The sequence below is a fragment of the Tasmannia lanceolata genome, unplaced genomic scaffold, assembly GCF_043159265.1.
Source record: "Tasmannia lanceolata isolate RefF3 unplaced genomic scaffold, GAP_Taslan_0.1 ptg000026l, whole genome shotgun sequence".
Lineage (NCBI taxonomy): Eukaryota > Viridiplantae > Streptophyta > Magnoliopsida > Canellales > Winteraceae > Tasmannia > Tasmannia lanceolata.
The window spans coordinates 2,249,008-2,266,131 of NW_027518703.1; the positions used below are offsets into that span (position 1 = coordinate 2,249,008).

At 41.3% G+C, this 17,124-nt stretch overlaps 1 protein-coding gene across 2 annotated transcripts in view; it reads right to left on the minus strand.

The window, feature by feature from the left end:
* Positions 1-1,887: 1,887 nt before the first annotated feature.
* Positions 1,888-17,124, minus strand: part of LOC143858387 (uncharacterized) — a 31,464-nt gene continuing 16,227 nt past the window's right edge. Inside the window, exons 4-6 of one of the 2 annotated variants that reach the window (XM_077369025.1) lie at positions 13,424-13,474; positions 2,276-2,340; positions 1,888-2,171 (exon numbers count right to left, since the gene is read on the minus strand). In XM_077369025.1, the coding sequence (XP_077225140.1) occupies positions 2,100-2,171; positions 2,276-2,340; positions 13,424-13,474 (188 nt within the window). In that variant the 3' untranslated portion in view covers positions 1,888-2,099. The remainder of the gene's footprint in view (positions 2,172-2,275; positions 2,341-13,423; positions 13,475-17,124) is intronic. The other variant, XM_077369026.1, reaches the window with a different exon arrangement.

The following is a 17,124-nucleotide window of genomic DNA, read 5'->3' on the forward strand; positions in this document are numbered from 1 at the left end:
TCCATGGTGAAAAGTCAGGTCATGTTTGGCAGGCATGAAACTTTTTTCCATGGAATATTAGTTCATCAAGTGAGAGAGAGAGAGAGAGAGAGTATGAGAGTAGTCAGCCACTTTGCACCATCTTGTCACTCATGCTCTCTCAATCCTTTCCCTCCCCACACTCCCTACCCTTCTCTCAACCTATGGAAATAATCTTTGGGGCACAACCGTGGCCCATCTAATGGACGGTTTGGATCATCTTATGGTGCAGGCCATACCGTACTTTTAATAAAGTGAGTGCCATCATCAAAATACAGTAGTGCTGATAACATCTCCCTATTTTTAAAGTGTAAAAATACAAAAAAGTATTTCAATTCAAAAGACACTAGTTGTAAGGCAGAATATTTTCATATGAAATAGTACTCTTCTTGAAAAGAAAAAAAGAAAAAGAAAAGAAAGGATCCTCACACGATCCTAAGTAAAAAAATGCACTTTTTACTTTACCTGTGGTTCACTTGTAGGTTTAAAGTAGCACCCATATCCTTAGAGCCCGACAAGAAAAAGGTGCAATAATTGCATGTTTGGTGACCTCGCAACACTTTTTTTTTCCATATGAAATATCTTTAAAATGAAGAGATTTTTAAGTAATCCTCCGTCTCTCCCCCTCTCTCTCTCTAACTTTCTCCCTCAATTTCTTCCTCTCCTCTCCACTTGTTAACTCTGCATACAAACAGGAACTTTACTTACTCTTTGGTTTGCTTTACCATACAATTAAAATCCTGCCCACCTCCATGGTAAGTACTTACCCAAAGAATACTCAAGCATCCAAACAGAATGCTTAACTCGGCAGTACTTCTAATCTTAGAAGAAGAAAAGAAATCTAGAAAGTGGTCTAAAATTCTAGGTTTCTGTTCTTCCTCATACCTTTCCGTTCCATCTAAGTGGGAGGCAAATTGGTTCTCCATTGAACTACGGGAAGTAGCCAACCAGAGCCTAATCACTGAAAACGTGTCCTGAGGAAGAGATCTTTGGAATAATCATTCCCAAAAATATTGGTTATCATTCTCCCGCACTGGTTTTGCAGGGAGATTCTTGGAGAAACAAGCAAAAATGGGTTGGCTTGTCAAACAGGATCTTCCCTATCCTTTTTATCCTTTCTCATTCTCTGCAAGGTGAAAATGAGAGAAGGCCTGCGGAGATTGGTTGCCGAACAAGCCCGAAATGTTGTACTTATTATCTTCCAAAGAATGCCATTAGAATAAGGGAAATGATTTCCGCGCTCCAATGTTTTGATAAAGATGCGCGAAGCATCTTGTCATGGAGTATTTAAAGGGCTTAAAAAGTTTTTTGAGAACCATAATATTGTACGGACAACCCTTTAAATGCTACACGACAAGATGCCTCGCGCATCTTTATCAAATATGGGAGTGCTGAAATCATTTCCCTAAAAAAGGCTTACAAAGGAGGCCTTAAAGCCCTATTTGCAAATAAGATCCAATTTTGGGGCAATCCAAAGAGGCCCTCCAAGAATTTCATCCTTTCCATAGTCAAGCTCTTCTATTTTTCCAAGAATTTAATCCTTTCCATAAGCTACATCTCCAGGCTATAGAAAATAACCTCAACTTCTCTATGCCTCCTTATCTCAACCCAAGAATTTACTTGCGTGTGTGTTTGTGCGTGTGCTGATATAAGGAGCTGTAGCTGAGGGTCCTCTGTTCCTAGACCATTTCCGGTCCAAAAATAGTTTACTAGGAAGTGATAGATTCGCCCCCTTTTCTTTCCAGGACCACCCCCTAGAAATGTATTTATGACTACTCTTTTTACGCTACAAGGTAGCCCAAGGAAGAAAAGGAGGCGAATATATCTTTTCACTACTTTATTTTCAACTTCTTGTTACTGCTCCCCCACTGCTTTTGGTAACTGACATTGCTCATTTTAATTTCTTCTGTTTCATTGTTACATGACACCCTAATTGCGTCCATAAGGCATACCTTGTTTAACCCAAATCTGGTTTCAGAATTTCTTGGTATACATATTACAAATTTTAGTCTAATAAACAAACAAGTCACTGGAGGCATTTGTTCCAAGTGTCCGATTCAGATAACAGAGTTTACCTTTAGTTAGCTTTGATTTGTGGCTGTGCCAGCATTGGCATTACGGATAGCACGTCGAAGTTCTGCTAGGAAATCCATCTGGTAATTGAAACAAGATAACGATAATGTCTAGAGGCTTCCAGAATGAAGAATCAATGAAATACGACTTCGAAATCAGGAAAATGAAATACTACCATTTTTACCTGGTGAGAAAGTTTTGAGTGTCCCCACGCCGACCCACTAGCTCCCGAGTACATAACTGGTCTCTCTGGTACAAAAATTGATTACATAAGAGAACTATCATATGCGTGGTTTATATAGTGGAGGATCAAGTAAAATGGACACTGCATTTTTGAAGAGGGAAGCACATGACACAAACTCAGAAACACAACTACTTGGAGCAAACCTAAATTTATCCTAATCTTGTATTTTAGTATTAAGAATATACATTTTTGTATCGAAGTTTTGTGTTATCTAGGGACAATTCTCTGTTTCTTTTAAGGGATAACAAAGAGAAGTTCATTCAATCAAGTTCATTGAATCAGAAGAAAACAAAACATTATAGACCAGTAGAACAAGCAGTCCCCAACAAAAACAGGACAAAGATACAGAAGAATCTTGTGTTTTTCTAAAGTAGATGTGTTTCGCACCAGATGTCAATGACTCATGTAATTGCATTCATGTAAAGTATTAGCCCCAAATGGATCACGGCTTGTCCAGACTAATCAACAAAAGTTTGAGGATCTGTGCTTTATTTTATGCTGAATCAATTTGGCTACCAGACACTACCTGAAGCTCAAGAAGCGATGTGAAGGGAACATAATTGCTATTCCAAGGCCCAAATTATCTAGATATCTCGAGACTCGGAAGGGAAGCCACATCTTTCTAATTTATGGGGCTTACTTGAAGGAGAAATCTCAGGGAGTTCATTCGACTCTGGAGGATGTTGCAAGCAGGCCAAACCATACGAGTTCTCCTTGACAAATGCAAATAGTGCAAAAGAAAAATCATGCAAAAAGCATGATATCAGTTGCTTTAAAATGAAAGTCGCAGTAGGCGAGAAAAATAATAATCAGTTTTGGACGCACATCAAAGCTCTGGCGAACCTCGCCTCTCCTCCGGTGTCTTGAGGGCCCAAGCCCTTGTCGCCGTGGCCCAAGCTGAGGGGCCTATAAGACGAGGGGATTGGGGATGCGCAACATGCAACTATCAGAACTTCAAATGGCGAAAGGTCTGTAGAAGGTGTCACGGTGGAAAAAGCGGTCGGCCATCTGTTTTTTCTAAACCCAAATGGGAGTTCTAAAACCCCGAAACACGGAGGAGGAAAAGGTTTGGCCAGATTCTGGGATAACCTCATTTAGTGTTAGAGATGGAATACCGGTGGTCTCGTGTCTGGAAAGGAAATTGACGAGAGGAAGCAATCTTAAAGTCATGCCTAACCGGAAGACTGAAGAAAACCAAGTAAAACTTAGAAGATCTATGGAGTTGGGCTAAATGGTTTTGGGATCTTCCCGCTCTCCCTAAACTTTCCATCCTTGCCTCCAACGAGGTCCTTTTCATGTTTGAGAAGGAAAGTACGGCTACTAAAATATTACAGTTGGGGGGGAAAATATGTGGTCATAATTTGCTATCTCTTAGATCATGGAATAAGGGTTATCAACAAGGGGCTAAAGCAATTTGGGTCAGATTCCTGGGAATCCCACTCCATGCGTGGGCTATTTCAACTGTGGAAGCCCAGGGGTAAATATTTGGTTCAGTCCTTGAAACAAATATGAAAGGGGGCATGATGCAGATTGTATGAGGTTCGCGTCGGCGAAAATCTTCGTACTAGAGTGGAAATTCTCAAGGCCATACGTTGACCTGCAGGTCGAAAAAATCTTGGTCAAAATAGGTGTTGAAGTTTTTGATCCTCAGACAGTAGGTAGGAGGTTTGTGTGGCTAATAGGATTATGGGTGTTCGTTCGGCTAACCGAAACCGAACTGAAATTTCTAAAAACCGAACCGAAACCGAACCGAGTAAAAATTCGGTTATTCGGTTATAACCAAATAGCCGAATAGTGGGAGAAAAAGAGGAAAAAAAAAGCAAAATCTAGGTTTGGATCGGAGGACTAGGATCATCCTATCGAAATGATTTTTTGAGCACAACCTAATTAAGTTGTGATCAATCAAATGGACGGCTTTGATCATCCTACAAGGTGCCCATATAGCACTTTTTTTTTGGAAAAATAATGGTTTTTATCCATAATTTCGGCTATTTGGTTATCCAATTTTTATTTTATTTTAGAAAACTGAACCCGAATAACCGAATTTCCAAAAACAAAAAAAAAATGAAACCGAACTGAACCGAAAAGGAAAAAAACCGAACCGAACCGACCAAACCAGTTCGGTTCGGTTCGGTTATAACCGAATAATGAACACCCCTAATTAGGATCCTAGGAGAAGCCCCCCAAATCTCTCTCCTCTCACCGGGAAGCCATCGACCAAATGTCCGCTAGTCGGAGGAATTTGAACAAATTACGGGCCGGAAGGGATGAGAGAAGACACCGGAACTTGGAACGGCACGTTCCGATGACTCATCGACCGCTGGAAAGATGACCGTTGGCCCCGCTGCCACATGGCAGCCTCGTGTCCTGAAACAAGGTGGCACTGGTCCCAAGACTCAAAACTGGGCCCAGAGAGAGTTTTCAAATTCCAAAAGCCTTTGACAGGCTCACCACAACGGTCACAAGACCGGACATCATAGCTAGAGCACGTGATGACTCAATGAATAACGTAACGGGGCGGAAAAAGACCCACTTGCCCCTCCTCTCGCCAAGTTTACAGGAAAAAGTTGCCCAGGCCCTACGAGTCCTAAAACAAGGATCGAAAAAATCTGGAGGTTCAGGACTGATCGCAAAGGAACACGTCGCTGGAGTGTGGCAAAAAAGGGGATGATTCTTCGTAGTCACGAAGACAGGTCAATCACACCATGGAAATTTAACAAAGTTGTTTCCAACTTTGGGGAGGCGGGTCCTGCTCACATAAGCCACTGTCAGCGGGGAGTCCTAATCCCCGCTCCCAATGAAGCTCAGTTTTTGGAATATCAGGGGATTAAGGGAAGATAGGAAGACACATGCGGTAAATGATTTTATTTATCAAAGCAGGCTAGATTTGATGGCTGTTATTGAATCCAAGCTAATGGGGGTAGCAGACACCGTCATCAACAAGACTTGGGGTAGAAATCAGCGAGAATGGCTTGCAAAAGATGCAATGGGTACAACAGGAGGGATTATTGTAATCTGGAAAGAAGGGCGATTCCATCAGGAAGAAGTTCGCATGGGGAGGTTCTTGATATCGATCTTCTTCTCCTCTTTCGATTGGAATGAAAAATTGATGCTTACAATCATTTATGGACCGGTCAGGGCCTTAGAGAGACGAGACCTATGGTGTGATTTGATGAGCATTAGAGAAGCCTAGCAGGGTGCGCGGATCCTTGGTGTTGACTTTAATACGATCTGATTCCCTTCATAACAGAACACACATACCACAATCACAACTAGCATGAGAAACTTCTCTAATTTTATCCAAGACCATGAATTGATAGATCTTCCACTAAACGGAGCAAGGTTTACCTTGTCCAATAATCAGGATCGGCTGATAATGAGCATAATCGACCGGGTTCTTATCACACGAGAATGGGAGGAGTGCTCTCCTCTAATCTCTCAGAAGGCGCTCCCAAGATCTGTGTCTGATCACAATGCGGTTATACTGGAAATTTCTAATTTCTCTGGGGGACCCTGGCCGTTTAGGTTTGATTTGAACCTCTTGGAGGTAACGGGTTGTGAAGAAAATGTCAAGCAGTGGTGGGAAGAAATAGAAATCAGAGGCTGGAAAGGGTACATTCTCTGCCAAAAATTGAAGGGGTTCTTTGCTTGGGAAGGTGGGAGAGTTGTGTGGATGCCGGCTTTCTGTAGGAATTTTTTTGAAAGAGAGTTGGATGATCTAGCGCGTCTCTTTCAAATGTTAGAATCTTGCTATATCAAGGATTCCGGGGAGGATAAGAAAGTTTGGATTTGGGACAAATCTGGCTTCTTCTCTGTCAAGTCTTTTTATTCGCATCTCCTACCATGCTCATCTCCCTCTTCTCTAGACAAGGTTTGGAAATCTCTTTGCCCTCCTTGGGTGAGTTTCTTTGGGTGGGCAGTATGCAGGGACAGGATTCAAACCATTAATTTCCTTAGAAAAAAGGGGAATGTTTCTTGTCGATCATTGTCCTCTATGCCTTAAAGATGGGGAGTCGGCTAGTCATCTCTTCATTCACTGCAGTTTTGCTAGAATTGTGTGGGGTATGATTTTGGAAAGATTTGGTTTATGCTGGGTGTTTCCTGGTTCTATTTTGGAGGCGTTGTTGTGTTGGTAGGGGGTGCCTTGGAAGAAGAAGTTTACGGAATTTGTGTATGTTTTCTACTTTTTGGGAGAACTGGAATGAGAGAAATGCTAGAGTTTTTAAGGGTGTTCATAAACCTGCCCATAGAGTGTATATCAATATCATAACTTCTGTTATCGCAAGAGCTAGATGTTTACCCTCCTTCCAGTTTATTTCAACTTTTGATTTATGGGAAGGTTGGCGTGTGATCTGGTTGGAGGGGTCACATTGCCCCAAGGTGATCCCAAAGTGGAGCCCGCCTCCTCTTGGTAAACTGAAAATTAACTTTGATGGTTCGAGTTTTGGAAACCCGGGGCCGGCAGGCATAGGTGGTCTACGTCGCTATTCTAGCGGTGAGTTTGTTTGGACTTTTTCTGGTCCCCTGGGTGTTTACGATTCCAGCGAAGCTGAGGTTAGAGCGGCTTTTGAGGGCATCAAACATATTGATAGGGGTCTTCTGAATAATTCTATTGTGGAAGGCGACTCTTTTAATGTTATCAGGTGGCTTCGGTTATCCGCGTTTCCTCCCTGGAGATTTTGGTCTATCTTTGATGAGATCAATGATATTGTTTGTGGTTCTTCTATTGTTTTTTATCATGTGCAAAGATCTGCTAATGGAGAGCCTTGATGAGATCAATGATATTGTTTGTGGTTCTTCTATTATTTTTTATCATGTGCAAAGATCTGCTAATGGAGAGGCTGATGCTTTTGCTTGGAAGGGTGTTGTTAAGGATGTTTTGGAGTTTTTTTATTTTATGCCTCCTTGAGGCTCTTGTACCTTTCTTTTCTTTGTTGTATTCTCCTGGGTGACTTCCTTGGTCTTCCCTTTTATATATTTTCCTGCTTGCCTCTTCAAAAAAAATAAAAATTGAAGGAGCTAAAATTGAAAATTAAAGAATGGCAAAAGATCGTTGATGAAGAAACTAAACGAAGGAAGGAGAAGATCTCTAGCAGGTTGGTCCTCTTAGAAAGCAGAGACGGGGACGACCCGTTATCAATAGAGGAAAAATGGATCGCCTAAAACTCCCGGAGGAAAATAAGGCGATTTTACGAAGAGAAGAGATCCGGTGGCAGCAAAAATCTCGAGCCTTGTGGCTTAAAGCTGGGGATATGAACTCGAAGTACTTCCATAAAACTGCAAACTCACGAAGGAGAATCAACTAAATCAACTGCTTGAAGGATGGGGATTCAGAAATTGAAGACCAAACTCTCATCAAAGCAAAAATTGTGGAATATTACTCGATGTTATACTCTAGGTCCTCGGAGTGGCGACTAAAATTGGCTGGAGTGCAATTCAAGAATATTACTCCTGATCAAAGACTAATGTTGGATCGGAATTTTTCGGAAGAGGAAGTTGAACAGACCATTCTCTCAATGGCCGGGGACAAGGCCCTGGGTCTGGATGGTTTTCCGATGGCCTTCTTTCAAAACTTTTGGAGCATACTAAAGGGAGACATTATGGCTTTCTTTCATGAATTCCAGCAAAGGGGAATCATCAGCGAGGCTGCAAAAGCACCCTTCATTGCTCTAATTCCTAAAGGAGGAGTTATGAGGATTAAGGATTTCCGCCCTATTAGTCTGATGCATAGCATCCTTAAAATCATCGCCAAACTGCTGGCAAGAAGAGTGAAAAATTCCATGGGAGGTATCATATCCCAGTTCCAAGGAGCATTCGTTGAATCAAGGCAAATCTTGGATGGGGTCGTCATTGCTAACGAACTTATCGACTCGGCGAAGAGAAGTGGACGCTCAGGCTTAGTGTTTAAGATAGATATTGAGAAAGCCTATGGTCATGTGGACCGGGACGTCCTTGATTTTATACAAGAAATGATGGAGGATGTGGGTTAGGTCACTCATATCATTTAACCATTTCTCGGTCATCATTAATGGTGCAGCTAAGGGCTTTTTCAAGGCATCTAGAGGTATCCGCCAGGGGGATCCTTTAGCTCCATACCTATTTATAATGGTGGCGGAAGCCCTTAGTCAGATGATGACTAAAGCAAATAGATTGGGCTTAATTCGGGGGCTGCAAGCTGGACCTGCTGGTGAAGAAATTACTCATCTCCAATTTGCGGACGATACGCCAGTGTTCTTGCAAAACAACTCCCAAGCTATCCCTAACACCATGAAGATATTTAAATGGTTTGAGGTCATTTCTGGCCTTAAAATTAATTTCAGCAAAAGCATGCTCTTGGGAATCAACAAGGATCAACGAGATATTCAAAGGTTGGCAAGGACAATTGGGTGCAGCGCTGGGACCTTCCCTGTGTCCTATTTGGGCTTACCTTTGGGGTTTGGAATTCCATTGACTGCTCAATGGGATCTGGTGGTGGAAAGAATAGAGAGGAAGTTAGCAACGTGGAAGAAAAGTTATATCTCTATTGGGGGTAGAATAACACTAATAAAAGCGGCACTCTCTAACATGCCGGTTTATTTCATGTCTCTCTTCAAAATACCGGTCAAGGTAGCACTGAGAATTGAAAGATTATAGCGGAATTTCTTATGGGATGGAGACAGTGAGACAAAGAAGTTGAAACATTTAATTAATTGGGAGGTGACCCAACCCAAAAGAAACGGAGGCTTGGGGATTGGGGAGCTCAGATTGCGAAACAAATCATTACTCGGAAAACGGTTATGGAGGTATGGTGTGGAGAAAACAACACTGTGGCATCGGGTAGTTGGGTTGAAATATGGATCTGAATGGGGGGACTGGAACATTAAAAAACCACCGAGAGGGAAGGGATCAAGAGCATGGAAATCCATCTATTATGTTAAGGAAGACTTTGAACAGGAAATACGCTACAAATTGGGTATCGGCACGAACGTAAGATTCTGGTTAGACCTCTGGTGTGGTAAATCGCTACTGAGTACGGAATTCCTAAGAATATTCAGAATTGCAGTAAGTCCTTATGCAACGGTTTCAGATTATTTAGTAAGAAAAGGTCAGGGAGGCAGAGGTTTCTGGGATATACGTTTATGCAGGGACCTTAAGGAGGAGGAAATCCATGATTTACAGAGACTAGTATCTGTTCTGGAGTGGAAATACTGCTCACAGTTTAAGGAAGATGAGCGGATAGGGATGCCGGAATCCAAAGGAGACTTCACAACAAAATCCTTTTTCACAGCCTTAAATGCTGGCTAACCATCACCAATCGGGCGAATCTGAAAATCTTTAGCCTCTCCGAGGGTGGTTGCTTTTGGGTGGACGGTAGTCCATAGGAAAATAAATACTTGTGATCGCTTGAAGAGAAGACACTTCAGCCTACCAAGTATGTGCATTTTCTGTCGGCACCATGAAGAAACGTTGGATCATCTTATGTCGCATTGCCCTTACTCATTCCGTCTGTGGGTGAGAGCGGTAGGAGTTTTCGGTATATCCTGGATATGTCCCGAATTTAGTAGCTCTATGCTCCTTGGGTGGCATTCTGGTCCCTTCAGTGACACAGGTAGAGCATTATGGTCGACCTTCCCCTACGCCATAATTTGGAACGTCTGGAAGGAATGTAACAGACGGATATCTGAGGGAAAAAGCAAAACATCTGGTCGTCTGGCTTCGGACATTAAAGTGGAATTAATTTCATGGACAAAAGCTAAGAAATGAACAACTTATGGGATGGGAGATCTTATAAGGAATTGGTGGTCAGTCATATGGGACAAAGCAATCAGGACCAAGCCCAAACCTAAATGGGTTCCACCGCCATTGGGGTGGCTGAAACTCAACTTTGACGGTTGCTCCCTTGGTAATCCAGGGAAGGCTGGTATAGGGGGACTTATTAGAAACTCCAGCGCCTCGATGGTTATGAATTTCTCCGAACCGGCTGGTATCTGTGATGCAAACGAAGCGAAAATCAGAGCTCTCCTATTCGGATTGTGATGGGCTTTTGAAAATAACCAACGTCCCCTAATTGTTGAAAGTGACTCTACCAATGCTGTAGCCTGGGCCTCTGGTTCCTCTAAGGGACCTTGGAAATTGCAAGAACTGGTTGCAGAAGTATTGGACCTGATAACGGTGCTTGATCCGAGGATTGAACACCGTAGGCGATCGGCGAATGAGGTAGCTAATAGCCTAGCGAAGGCTGGAGCCCAAAGGGGAGTAACGAAAATAGCATCCTTTCTGTGAGCCCCCTTCAGGCTGTTGAAAGGAAGGAAGGAGTAGTCTAGGATAGTGTACTTTTCTTTACTTTTTATATTTTCGTACTGGTTTCGGGTATGCCCGTGCCTTTGCTCTTTAATATTTTGAGAAGTAAGCTGGGATTCCTGGTCCCGAATGGTATCTTAATATTAATGAAATATGTCATTTTTCAAAAAAATCATATCAGTTGCTTTCTCAAACACATTCACTAAAAACTAATGAAAAAAACAAGTTATGGAAGCTAATCTAGGAAAAAGTTGTACACGTTGGGCGTAGAAGAAGCATATCCATAAAAATATGTGAACAAGGGATAGTCCTTGGTTGATATTCTTCTCATGCCACGACGCTATGACATCAACACCAACCGAGGAAAGAAAGATAAGGCCTTGATAGCACTGACCAATAATGAGTCAACAATAGAGAGATGATAATAAATCAGCAATATCTCGACACCACTGGAGGTCCCTGCTGAAAAGCAAGAACTTTTAAGATCTTACTATCACCAAATACACTAGATGAACTCAATCTAGAAAGGTGATGTTGGAAAATCAATTGTTAGCGGAACTTCCACGCAAGAAGTAAACAAGAAGAAAATTGAAGAAATGTTTTAAAACAATCATTATAACACATAAATATAAGGTATATGTGAAACTACCAGTTACTCCAAAAGCTTAAGCTGTTGGAGAAAGGCGTTATTTAATCTTTTATACTTTAACACTCCCCCTCACGTGTGGCCCCTCTTTTTGGATTTGGCCTACGTGTGGCACATGTGGCCCCTCTTTTGGGTTTGGCCATTGCATGTGGATTTTTGCTATCTAGGAGGTTTGAACTCAGGACCTTTGGCTTTGATACCATGTGAAACTACCAGTTACTCCCACCATGTGAAACTACCAGTTACTCCAAAAGCTTAATCTGTTGGAGAAAAGCGTTATTTAAACTTTTATACTTCAACAGTATAGAAGATTAGTATACCACTACATAAACTCGACAAGTAATGTTTGATTCAATTTTATGAATAACTGTTTTAAAAGCAATCATTATAACCCATATACATCTAAGGCATAGAAGATTAGTATAACCACTAAATAAACTCAATAAGCAACGTCGAATTCAATTTTGGCATAAAACCCTCACCAAAGTGAGGGGTTTTAACATTATATCCCAGCATTTCTGAATTTTGACAAGCGGTCAGTCACCCATGGGTCAAAAGATGAGGTGGTGTTTTTGCCAGATGTTCATTTGATGTTAAGTCGGGGCTTTCTATAGTCAGATGGCTGGAGAGAGATCAAAAGTCAAAGGATAGACCCGCTTTGAAAAATGGCACCTTTCGCAATAATTTGGCATATTTGGCAAGAGAGACACATGAGAATCTTTGAAGACAGAGAAAAATGCACCGCCAGGCTCATAACTGAGATAAAGATAGATCTGATTTCTTGGGCTAAGTCAGTTAATTGTTTGGATTAATATTCAGTGTTAGACATTTTGAGAAATTGGCAGCAAATTATTTGGGAGAAAATAGTTAAAAGTTGTCCCTCACCATCTTGGAAGCCACCCACACGTGGTTGGCTCAAGCTTAACTTTGATGGCAGTGCCAAAGGCAAAACGGGACTTGCAGGGATTGGAGGACTTATCCGTGATGCCGAGGGAAATATAATTTTTTCTTACTCCGGCCCGGCAGGAATTTGAGAATCCAATGAGGTGGAAGCAAGAGCTCTGCTGCATGGTCTTAAGTGGTTCATTCACCATCGTCTGGGGTCCTTGATAGTGGAGGGAGATTCCTCCAATGTCATCGCTTGGGCAAGTGGAGAAGCCCCGGGTCCTTGGAAACTATCTACCATTATTTCGGAAATTAGGGACTGTTGCAAGGTCATTCGACCGGGTTTCTCGCATATTTTCAGATCCGCCAACGTCAAAAACAACGAGACTGCAAAGGCCACGGTGGATACTCGTCATGCAGAAGAGTTTTGGTCTAGCGCTGCACAGGCGTTGTTGGCTGGGATTTAGAATTTTATTGTATATATTTCAGATTCTAAATAGCACATTATTTTAGTGATGGGGGGACACCTTGTCCCCTTCATCCTTTTGAACAGCAGTTTTTATTTAATAAAGTCACCTTTATAAAAATATCAAAAGTCAAAAGCCCCCATGGTTGTTTTCTGTTCGCACGAAGGTAGTGACAGCACAGGACCACTTCAATGATTTGCAAGATGTGTCAAACTTTGATGCAATGTGCGAACCACCGGTGCACTACCATGTGGTCACACCTCACAAGGTCTCACCCCCCTCATGCCAACCAAAGGAAACAAACATTGGATCCATCTGGCTGTTGACCAAAGAAAGCCCATAAGATCAGAAAAAAGGTAGGTACCCACTCCACCCCATCCCCCCCCCCCCCCCGGCCGCAGAAGAAAAAAAGATCAGCAGAGGGTATGGGAAACCTCATAGAACCCTCCCTTTCCCACTTAAAAATAAAACAAAAGGGAGCAGCCTCATAAAAGAATGCATAAAAGAGAAGATTATAGCACCTAGAATCTAATATCAAGATTTTTTAGATAACCAACGAAGTCCAATTAAAAAAAATTGTAGTAAGAATTGCACGGTGCTAAATTACACAATAACATAAGATGCCAAGGTTATATCACATAATGCTAGTACACATCACCGTGTGACAACGTCTATACAACCAGTGGAACAACTACATGCTAGCAAAACAAGATCCCAACCAGCCATGTATTTATTCATCAAACAAAAAATAGTATTTAACAAAATTATCATACAAACACAAAGATCTAAGTTACAAGTGTTGTAACTCACCGCTTAAATCCACGGATGGATCATTGTAGGAGTGGATAGCAGCAGCCCAACCTGCATAAAAAAAGAAACAAACAATGGGACCATCCTTCACAAGAATCAACGAGTTAAATGGGATGAGGGGCCCCTCATTATTGTTAAGAAGAGTTTTTTATTTAGTCTTTGAATCCTTTTAAGTCATTAGGGGGGTATTTCAATCTTTTTATTATAAAATCACTTAAGTGAGTTTTTGAAATAAAATAAGGCCCATCAAATCCCACTTATTTAAGTGGGGAGAAAGTTAAGGAGTTTAGGGGGGAAGTCTTATTTTATTTGGTTCTTAAGGGAAACTTTCTAGAGTTTCGAGTTTTGGTAAAGAGCATAGTCAGCAAAACGTGATTCACCAAAAAAACATGAAGGCAAAAATTCGAGTTTAATACAATACTCGTTCAAAAAAAACGTAGTAAAAAAAGGGAAACACAAGAAAATGAGTTTAGAATTTTGTGATTTACAAAATATGGTGGAGGTAAATTGGAAAGTTTGCCCACAAAACGTGTTTAAAACGCATTTTAATCGTGTTTAAAACGTCTGCCTCAAAAACGGAGTTTTATTCGGTATGAAAGTTTTAAACGGCACACCAATAAAACGCGTTTTTCTAAAAAAAACGGAGTTTTGCTAACTATGGTCAAGAGCACCCACAAGTGTCTGGGTAACGTGTATATATATATATATATATATATATATATAGAGAGAGAGAGAGAGAGAGAGGAAAAGGATTGTACACTTGAGCGTACGAAGCTTATGATACGCTCGAGTGCCCAAGCACATGTGGGCCCACTTTGTTAGGATGATCCAAAGCATTCATTTGAAAGGCTCTTACATAGATGGGATGTGAACGAAAAATCAGCTCCATAGGATCATTCTAACCCATCCATTTGTGGAGGGCAAAATGGACAGACCACAAATCTGCCCATTTTTGCCCTCCACTTTTGGAGGGATTAGGATGATTCAATAGCGCTGATTTTTGGTACACACCCTATCTATGATAGTGCCTTGCAAATGAATACCTTGGATCACCACAAAAAATGTGGGATCCATGTGATTGGGCACTCGAGCGTACCATAAGCTTGGTACGCTCGAGCGTACAATCCTTTTCCTCATATATATATATATATATATATATATATATATATATATAGGGAAAACTGTTTGTGAGCTCGAGCTCATATAGCTTATGTGAGCTCCTGTGCCACAAACACATGGGTCCCACATTTTTTGGGGCGATCCAAAGCATTCATTTGGAAGGCCTTTATATAGATAGGGTGTGTACCAAAAATCAGGTCCATAGGATCATCCTAACCCATCCAAAAGTGGAGGGAAAAATGGACATGCACTGTTTGTCGACAAATCTGCCCATTTTTGCCCTCCACTCTTGGAGGGGTTAGGATGATCCAATGGACCTGATTTTTGGTACACACCCTATCTATGATGGGGCCTTGCAATGAATGGTTCGTATCACCACAAAAATGTGGGACCCATGTGTTTGGGAACTTGAGCTCACGAACAGTGAGCCCATATATATATATATGGTAGACCAGATAAGCCTCTCTAGTCCCCCCTTTTAATAGCCATCAAATATTAAGTGAAATGATCTCAGCCCTCCACCCTAAATAAATAAGTCCGACTCCTCTTTCTACTCTACCACTCCTCTCTCTCGCACAAATTCGAGAATCTAGGGTTTCTGGTTTCGCCAAAGGCTACGAAGCTTCAAAGACGCATCTCTCTCACTCTCCTCTTCAAAGTGACGATCGTTCAATCTCTCCTTCATCGACTCAAGAAACTAGGGTTTCTTTCTTCGGCGAGTTAAGAGCTTAAAAGCATATGGTTTCTGGTTCAATCTCTCCTTCATCTATCTCCCTCACTCTCTCCTTCATTGATCTCCCTCACTCTCTCTTTCATCGATCTTAAAGGCATCTGGTTCTGGTTCGAAACCCAAAATCAAGTTTAGATGCAAAAGGCCCTATCGGGTTAGGGTATGTACTTATTTATTTATTCGATTTTTTGTTTTCTCTTCAAATCTCTCTCTACTGAAGCGTTCTGGTTTATTTTCTTGGAACCCTAGCTTCAGTCTTGAGAGACTTATGATCGAGAAAGAGAGCCGAACTTGTTATTTAATGGAACCCAAATGTTTGGAATGTATTGAATCTTGTTCTGAACCAACCCTTTCCTGATGGACCTCTTGTTTAAACTGTTATTGAATCATATTTTTGATGGTTAAAGATGATTTCATTACCAGTTGTGGGCCTTGTGGCTTGTTTTGTTTGCTTAAAATTTATATTTCTGCTTTTTTTTGTTTTGTTTGCTTAAAATTTACGTATTGCATGAGCTTGGAAATTTGGATGGCGTAGTTCCATTTGTTTGGTAAATCTGACAAAAATGTCACATAATGGTTGCCTAGCTAAATTGCATAATTGCCCACAAATATTGGTTGGGCTTTGAAATTGTATTGTTTGTATGAGGCTTAAATCCGCTGGTTTTTCTTTATTTACTTGTTTCCTTCAATGGAGTTGTTCATTTTCACTCACTATTGTATTTGTTATATATACGTGATGGATAGTAATGTGTCACAAATTTGTGGGCATTTGATTGATGAAGTTTACTGTAATAGGTTAGTTGTGGTCTATGACAATGAAGTTAATGGCAATCAATTAGATATGTAGAATGAGGGGGAAATTCCGAATGAGGATGTTGTAGGTTATGTTGATAACGAGCAGGGGTGTAGTGGTACCGTTACTACGCTTAATGAGGATGATAGAGGGAGAAGTGTAGCTAATGAACCCTTTCTTAGTCAGGAGTTTGAAAACCCAGAAGCTGCGTACGAGTTCTATGATGTTTATGAGTTGGCTATAGGGTTTGGTGTACGGAAAGCCAAGACCAATAAGTCAAAGAAAAATCTGGAAGTGATAACGACGAGATTTGTATGTGAGAGACAGGGTTTCAGAAATCCTAAAGATAAGAGACAGATTGGAAAAGAAGTGAAGTTGCGCCGCTCTGTAAGAGAAGGTTGTGAAGCAAAGATGGAGATTAAAAAGAGAAGAGAAGTGGATTGTGACTAGTTTTGAAGCCAAACATTGTCATGATCTGACCTCTCCTGCCAGAGGAGGAATGCATCGCTCACATAATAAATTCGTGAAGAATATGGTTTGTAAGAATATGATAGAGAAGCTCAATGAAATTGGGGTTAAGCCTGCTAACATTGCTAGGGTAATTACTTCGACATCTGGCGCCAGTGACATCACAACAAATCAGGTGGTGTCTCATTTGAGGGTACGTAGGCATAACAATATGGGGCAAGAAGCATTCATAATAGCTCGACAGTTCTATGAGAAACAAGCAGAAGATTCGAATTTTTATTTTGAGATGGAGATGGATAACAATGGGAACTTGCGATCTATGTTTTGGGCAGATTCAAGGGCAATGAATGCTTCCCTCACATTTGCTAACGTAATTGTATTCGATGTTACATACAAGACGAATAGGTTTCTGATGCCATTCACACCATTCACTGGAGTTAACCACCACAGGCAGCCTTCCGTATTCGGATGCGCGTTGCTCGCAGATGAGAAAGAGGAGACATTACATGGTTATTTCAACAGTGGTTTAAATGCATGTTTGGGTTAGCTCCGGGTTGTATAATTACAGATATGGAAGTGGCGATGAGAAAT